Here is an 8,266-nt window from a genome sequence, read left to right as displayed (position 1 = left end):
GGAGGGGCCGCGCCCCCTCGCAGCCGTTGGGCCCCCGACTCCGGCCGTTGGAGGCCGCGTGTGGGGCGATTCGTTGCGGGTCCCTCCCTGGAGGCCTGGGTGGGCACCGGGTGTGCAACCACCGCGATGGAGCCTGCGGCCTGCCCGGCCCTGCGCTTCGGGAGAAAGGGCACTGACCGCTCCGCCACCCCCGGCCCGGCCCCCTCCGCCACCCTCCTCGCCGCCGCCTCTCTCGCCGCAGCTCCCTGAAGGACGCAGCAGAGGCGAGTCGGCTGAACCTGAATTGCAGATGGTTCAGTAGCGAGCAGATCAGGTGGCCTCAGGATGCGCCTGTTGGCTGCGCGGGCTTTGTGCCTGCACCTGGTGCTTGCACTGATTTAGCATGGAGGCATATGATTCCAGTGCAAACCCTGCTGACTGACTCATCCCCGTCTTTTTGCCTCTTGCTGTTTCTGCCTCGATATAAATACCTCACTCATCGCCGTAGTAACTGAGTAGCTTACGCTGCACTCTGAGAGTCCTGCTTATCTGTTTCATTCCTGTGTTTGCCTGCTGCTTTGGAAACTTGCAGCAAGGGGAGAGCTGCTGCATTAGCTACCTGCTGGCTTGTTTGCTTTCAACTCCAAGTAGCACATGGCAAATGAAAACAAAGTGAATGAAAACTGGACTTTTTAACATGTTCATGAAGGTTGGGTTTGTAATGATTTAATATTGTGGTGGGATTGTTTAAAGCTTAAAAGACTGAAAACCTTTGTACTAGATAATTCATAAGATTTGGGGGATTTTTTTTTTCCTAAAATAAAAGCAAAACATTTGTCTGGAATGCTCATTTAATTACATTTCCATCTAAGGTCAGCTAAAGCCACAGCCAGATAAATGACTGCTATGTTTTCCAGTATTTTTATCCATTAAATGCCACTAGAGGATCAGTAATGGATGTGGTATTGATTCTTTTGCAGTAGGAATTGACCTCTTTGAACTCAGTAATTTTCAATTTATTAAAAACAATCAGTATCTCTAAGTGATACTGTAATACATTGTTGGAAAAATATTCTGAAGGGTTTATCTTCCAGCTTCATCATAATCAGGTGCCTTGAAGAATCCTACCAGGTAGGTGAAATATTTTCAGAGACAAACTGCTGCAAGGTTGAACTAGTCTCCACATGCAAGTTTCATTCAAAATATCTATACAACSCTTCTGGTAAACTTCAAAGCACTTGAATGTTTTTCTTGTTGTTCATATGGGGCATGGTTTTATAGTTACGTGAGCTGCAAACAACTCATTGAGAGTTGAAAATTGTAATACGGAGCATGGTATAAATGTAATGATGTAGATTAGACCGAAGTGTGTTGAGCTGACAGTGCTAAGAGTGGTTACGTGTTATAGAGGTAGATACCAGGAGGATGAACCAGAATATTTTGGCAGCATGCTTCCCTAAAAATTATTTGAACTCTTGTACTGTGGTTTTGTTACATCTCTATTTCTCACCCTCTGTGCTTGCTTAACACTGCCTGACTGAGACCACTCATGCTCTGAAATAATTCTCAAGCAATAGGAAGGGATTCTGTTTCAGCAGTACTCTAGTGTAATTACATTAGCAGCCAGTAAGTGAAGTTTGGTAACTTTGGCTGAAAATGGGAATTGCCTCCCACCCTGGAATGACTCTTTCCAAGTGAGACTTAACTCTTTCATGATGTTGGTGTTATTTTTATAATGAAGCCAATCTGTAACTGCACTTTTGTTTATAAACAGGCAACAAAATATTTTGCAATGGCACAGCTCTAAATCCATATGAGGCATGTCTCTGACCTGCAACAATCGAATGAATATCCATTAGATATTGATGACAACTGGTAGCTTGTCCTTGAAGGCAGTATCACAATGCTGTTGCATTTTGGATTTTGAATTATGCTTAGTAAATGTGAAGCATGATGCATGCTAGGATCGTACAGGAGAGGACTAAAAAACATCCAAGCTCCTTTCCTAAAGGATTATATTCATTGTATTCATTGGTAGTTTTTGCATTGCGCTAGAAATAAGCTGTAACTCTCCTGTGGATTAGGATGCAACAGCCTGCATGAGGAAATAGCAGTCTGACTGGAACTCCGGTTCTCAGGTCAGTTGAACAGCTCAGCCCATGTAGAGCAAATAGCAACACAGTTGAAGGAGTGTCAAGCTAAGTAAGCTTGAGCATGTGTAGCTTCCCCCCCCCCCCCCCAAACATGCAGGAATTGAGAAGAATTGCAATTTTTTGTAGGAGATAATTCATAACAGTTCTGGCCTCTTTGGCTTTTGAGGAAGCAGTATTCCTATGTTGAATCTCTTACCCCCATAGTAACCCCCTTGCCTTGCTTCCTCTGCTCTTTTACATGTCATACAAGCCTTTGTCTCATTCTCTTCAGTAGTTTCTGGTCTTTTTTGCACTATGCTCTGGTAAATGGAATGCTTTCCCTTCTCTGATCTGGCCTTTCAACCTGTGTCCTGTTTTATTCCCACTTGTTGCTGAAAAATGGCCTTTTCTGAGATATTTGCTCTATGTGAGGCAATATTTCTCTCTTTCTCTTGGTAAACACAAATAATCATTCACTATTTAAAATGAATAATTGAATGATTGCATTATAGGCTTTTCTCAAGGAAGGACTGGTGACTCTGAAACGCATTTCTGGTCTGATATTCTTTTATATGAAGCCTAGGATATTTCTTCCATACAGGTTTTTATATTTCCCTTGTCATTTCAGTGTAAGACTACCTCTCAGACTATATTAACTAAAGTGATTTCTTTTTTTTTTTTCATCTGCAGGTTGTTTTTCTTTTTCTTTCTTTCTTTTTTTTTTTTTTCTTTTTAATCTCTTCCCAGGGAAACATTGACCACTATTTGAGTTGTCTGAATCTCTCTCTCCCACCCTTCCCCCATAGAGATACTGAGTTAAGCATGCTGAAATTTTCATGAATTAGGTTTGACTGGTGCACATAGATCGCTGTGCTGGTATGCAGTCTCATTGGTAGATTGTTTTTTCTTTCAGTGTTGATTTGGAATTCTATTTTTAAGAATAAATCTTTGTTGTATATTCAGACTTGTTCTTCGGTACACAGTGTAGTGTCTGAATTTCTCTGGACCATACATCAGACTGATTCTTTCAAGATAGATCTGTTCGGTTTTTCTTGAAGGGCTCCCATTCATTACGTAGGCATAGCAGGAAGCATCTAATTTTCAGGGTTATGCTGTTCTACTGAACAAAACTGAAATGTGTTAGGAAGCTTTTGCTTTTGGATGAGTGACATCTTTCACATCTGGTTTAAGGTCTGAAGAGCAGATCTGTTGTTAAAAGATCCTAATGTTTTTTTGAGCGGTTGTTTTTGCCAAATGTCCCTGTTCTATCAAAGTCTCAGTTTGTGATAGTGGCTGAAGGATAGCTGTGTATTGTGCAAAAGCGGCTCTTATCCTTTGCTCCAATGTCTTATGTTTCTGAAGCATGACACATTGCCTATAGAGCACTCTGGGATGGAAGAGATAAAATAAATGTGCGATTACTGCTCTGAGGAAAGAGATGAGCGTTGGCTCGAAGCCTCAATATCCATTCCTATATAGACTGATACTTCAGTTCTATCTGTAGCAAAGACCCAATTAAATCTTTCTAGTAAGAGGATTTCAAGCATTTTGAAATACATAAGAAGAGACAGAGCTTCCCAGGGTACAGTCTTCATGAAAGATTCGTTCTCTGTTTTTAATGCTGAATGAGTTTCAGAAGCTAGAATTGCTAAAGATTAAAGAAAGAATGCCTAGCCAATTTTCCACCACTCTTTTTGCTTTGTAGCTTTTAGTTTGACAAACATTTTTCTTTTCTTTGCTAAACTACTTACTCACAAAGTAACCACACCACAGCGTAGTTCTGGTTCTGCTTAACCTCAGTAACCGGTTGTACTGCTATTAATCTGAACCTCTTTCCAGGGAGGAGGGAGATTAGAGGTTAGCCAAGATACAGGTAGACAGATCAATGTTTTTTTTTTTTTTGTGTGTGTGTGTGTGTGTGCTTTATTTATTTATTTTAATCTTGAGGCATCATTTGCAGATGGTGCTTTGGTTTACTGGCCTGGTTTAGAAATTCTATCTTAAGTCTCAAGACATTCCCAAAGTAATCAGGAAGCCTCCTGAGGTATACCAACTTATCGGGTATTTCAGGAGAGTTTTTCCTCATTCTTACTGCACTTTTACTGCTAAACTTGTTTTACTTTCTTGTGCTAAGGATGGGTATAGTCTCAAACTAATAAACTGCCAAGCTTCTTCAGTACCTGTTAAGTTGTGTATCCTCAACATTTCTGTGTGCCTTTCAGTTAAACATCCAGCTTGATGGCTAACTGTGAGGTACTACTTGCTCAGGAATGACTCTCTGAAGTTGCTGAGAACTTTTCTGTTATTCTCATTTGGATATTTGAAAAGTGACTAAATAGAATAAATTGTGGAAGATCCTTGGCCAGATGTTGCTGTTGGATGTGGATTTCTGTTTTATCAGTATTAATGTCTGGGTGAGAAGTCCAGGACACACAACCATCTGCTCTTCCAATCTCTACAATAAATGTGAATTTTATTTCCTCTGTTGACCATATGTTTTACACTGCTGTTGGAATGGTAAAATGAATTTGAGGCAATTGTGGTCACTTTTGCTGCATTAAAAATTTTAAGCATCAGAATAGCTGAGAATCTGAGAGGCAAGAAAATACTCATCTGAGGCTTAGGGTGAGAGAGACTCTTCTGAACTTTTCCCTCAAACTGTAGTTAACTGAGTCTTCAGAATACCTCAAAATTTTCTTTGCATGTGTTTTTATGTGAGGTCGAGTTGGGAGACGTTTGTAAGGAGGACACATGGTGAGGAACTCTTCAGTTTGCTTTAATGTGAGAGTTTGTATGTGAGGTGGGAGTGAGAAATTCCACTGCTGGCAACAGTCAGACAGGGTACTGGACTGGGAGGYATTTGGTTTGACTCCGCACAATTCTCATTAAAATAAGAATGCATAGGATATCAAGACAAACATCTGGATCATACTTTAAGATCATTACATAATTCCTTGTTATGTATGAGTTCATGACCTATTGCAACCTTATAAAAAAACAAACAAAACACACTATTTTTTCCTTACAGTCCTCATCTGTTACCAGAGAAAACCCRGTGTGTCCAATAAGAGCACTGAAGCATTGCAAGTCAACCCGATGGCGTCCTCTACTGCTGTGCCTGTGGGATTTCATTATGAAACAAAATATGTAGTTCTCAGCTACCTGGGACTTTTATCACAAGAGAAGCCACAGGAACATCCTCCTCCTTCAACTCAAGGTGATATACCATACATACATGTAACTATTTTGGCAATCAGTTGTAATCTTCAACTGTTTGGCATATATGTAGGATGTCAGGCAGATGTTTAGTGTTGTATATCTCTCTGTTATTCATTTAAAGTAATGTGAAAAAATGCTGATGGAAACAAAACTGTTTGCATTTAGATTGCTATTTTAATTTGAGCTATGCCAGAGGTGATTGGTGTTTGTAAAGCAAATAAGTGGTTTTAAATAGCTGTCTTCAGGATTAGGAAAGATGAGTATTTATCATCTTTGTTTAGCCATCTTCAGAATCTGAGCCCATGTTTGCCTTTTTTAGGACATAAATGGAAGTAAGCAGGTATGAAATGCTGTTTACCAGCATAATCTTTGAATGATGACCTAAGCAATGTCACATACTAAATATTTTTGCCGTATTACATTAACGCTTCTGTTGTTGTCAGTCAGTGGTAGTGTGGAGATGTGAGGCGTAATCTGGCCTATGCTGCATTTATTTGTTTGTTTATTTCTAAGAAGTCAAAGAGTGCATGGAGTCAGATTGTTCTTCTAGAACGGGCTTATGCATATAGGAAATTGGGCGTAACAAAAGAGGTTTGGTAGATTGTTTCATATTCCAGGGAGTAAACCTTCCCTTATGTTGTGGTAACAAGCACTTAAGCAATGTATTTGTCATGATTATTTTGGTGGCCTGTCAATTCTTAATGATGTTTCAGTCACTTAGCCACAACTTATTCTGATAAAAGTCACATTTGAGAAAAGAGCAGATTTTAGAATCTTTTTTCCTTGAATAAGCATTTAAGAATGCATACTCTTYACTCGAGTTATCTGTTAGCAGAAGAAAATGCCTAAAATGAAAAGATAGCATCAAAGATACAACAGAAATCATTTTAGGGCCAAACTGATAAAATTTAGAGCATATGCTGATTATATCATATACCATTTATAAAATTAAATACTGTTTTTTTTTTTTTTTTTTTAAGATGTGTCTGTTACTTCTACTTTGACTATATCTGTGGTCTGTGAAGGGAGAGATACCTTAGTGCCAAAATGCTGTTTCATAAAGCTCTTTGTTGGAAGATGTGGTTATTTTAGGAATAACATCTCATTCTGGATATCCAATCAGGATAACTGGACTATAATTGGAAATATATGAAGTACATAACAAACCTACTATGTGGAAGAGTCTGCTTCGTTCTGAAAATGTAAGACTCAATAGGGAAATTTAGTCTTAAAGCTTTTTCTAATAATTTGGATATAGTTACCTATGAAATATTTGAAAATTGAGAGGAAACCCCTGAATTGTTTCTCAGTACACCTATAAGAAATGTTTGAATTAAAGAACATTATTAAAACTGTATAAAGAAGTAGTGCTGCTACAGATGTCTACATGCACATTTTATAATCAATTAAGAAGATTTTTGAGGTCTTGATTAAAGATACCTGTTGAATCCATTATTCACTGTATCTCATATCCACTACTTAGATATATTAGCTTTTGTTACAGTGGGGCTGGGATTTGCTATTAAAATACTTTAAGACATTTACACTTTGAAAATCTGTTCTTTCATCCCCATTGCTCTAAATTTTCTGTCCTAAACAGGAAACTCTCCTGCACTTCCCTCACCAACACCCTCAAGAACAGAAAGTGAACACAAATTTTCCTTCCTTCATCATCTTTCACTGTAGTTAGATCTCTCTTTCAGTGTTTTTACTGCTTTCTGATCAAAACTGGAAAAATCATTTCCCCTTACTCTTAAGCTGCAATGTTGTTTCTCATTGTGTTTTGAATACCTTAGATAAACTTCAGACTGCTTTTAAACAAAGCACAAACATTTTATCCTTCCTTTTAAGGCACTATGTAATTTTAATTTGTTTTTGTTTCTTTCTTCACTTTGCAGTTGCTTTCCTGTTTTCCATCCTTGTAACTTATCTGACCATTAGGAAAAAAAACAAACAAACAAACAAACAAACTTTTCTCCTACTGCTTTTCTTGTTGCTTGAACAGTTGTTTCAACTGTACACTCAGGCTATCTGTGGTAAGGGCCATGTGTTTATTGTGAAGTGCTATATACATTTTGGTTAAATAAGAAGTAGTTATGTACAATCTGTATCTTCTTGTTGGTTAGAACGTGCTGAAAACTGCACTAAAGCACTCTACATTTTCAACTCCTTCCCTAAGGAGACCATGAGAGAACAAGCAGCCCATAACGGATGTTAGCTGCACTGCCTAATGCACTGCCGGGAATTAGTTGGGTATTACARTAACAAGTGTAGTATTAGAAACCTGTAAAGAGCAAGAGATGTGAATGCCAGTAAATGAAGATGAATAGTTGTTTAGAATGCCATCATGAAGTAGAAACTTCGGTTTTTCATAAGGAAAATATATGGGGGATAATAATATGATATTATAGTATGTCTGTCGGTGTGTTTTTTCATGCAGTATCATCAACTGTTGGTGTAAATCTTGACAGATCCTGTGGTACTTTCATTGATGGGTTTTTTTGGTATTTAAAACACTAATCACTGGTGTTGTGCTAATGGTTATCTGATTTGTATTTTAGTTGCAAAACATTTTTCTGTTGTATACTTTTCATTCTTATAAGGTATTGAGTCTTTGTTCTATAATAATCTCCCTTCATACATTTTTCTTAGGTCCAGATGATTCCGTCCAATTTCTGTGTCTCACTGCAGTATAAAGAGAGTATCCAGAAAGGCTGGCTGTAGCCTCACTGTATTAATCTCTTTAGTCTCCATCTGTGTTGGGGGTGAGAGGCTCCTCTAGGGGGCGGTTTAGAGTGAGATTCTAATTATAGCTGCCTTGACTCTTACTCCATAGGATCTTCTCTCTCTTTCCACTGCATATATAGAGAAGAAAGATATACTAGGTGTAGTTATTAATTGTATACTTCCCCTGAGTCTAGGTAAAAGTCTGCTTT

General features: G+C 38.5%; 1 protein-coding gene across 1 annotated transcript in view; it reads left to right on the top strand.

Annotated features, from left to right (window-relative positions):
- The first annotated feature begins 5,111 nt into the window (after positions 1 to 5,111).
- Positions 5,112 to 8,266, top strand: part of BCL2L13 (BCL2 like 13) — a 36,005-nt gene continuing 32,850 nt past the window's right edge. Inside the window, exon 1 of the mRNA XM_085323961.1 lies at positions 5,112 to 5,328. Coding sequence (XP_085180087.1) covers positions 5,208 to 5,328 — 121 coding nt within the window. The 5' untranslated portion in view covers positions 5,112 to 5,207. The remainder of the gene's footprint in view (positions 5,329 to 8,266) is intronic.

The sequence above is a fragment of the Rhea americana genome, unplaced genomic scaffold, assembly GCF_003343005.1.
Source record: "Rhea americana isolate MKP2758 unplaced genomic scaffold, rheAme1 scaffold_9, whole genome shotgun sequence".
NCBI lineage: Eukaryota > Metazoa > Chordata > Aves > Rheiformes > Rheidae > Rhea > Rhea americana.
The sequence above is the reverse complement of the archived record's forward strand: the minus strand, read 5'-3'. Positions and strand labels throughout refer to the sequence as shown.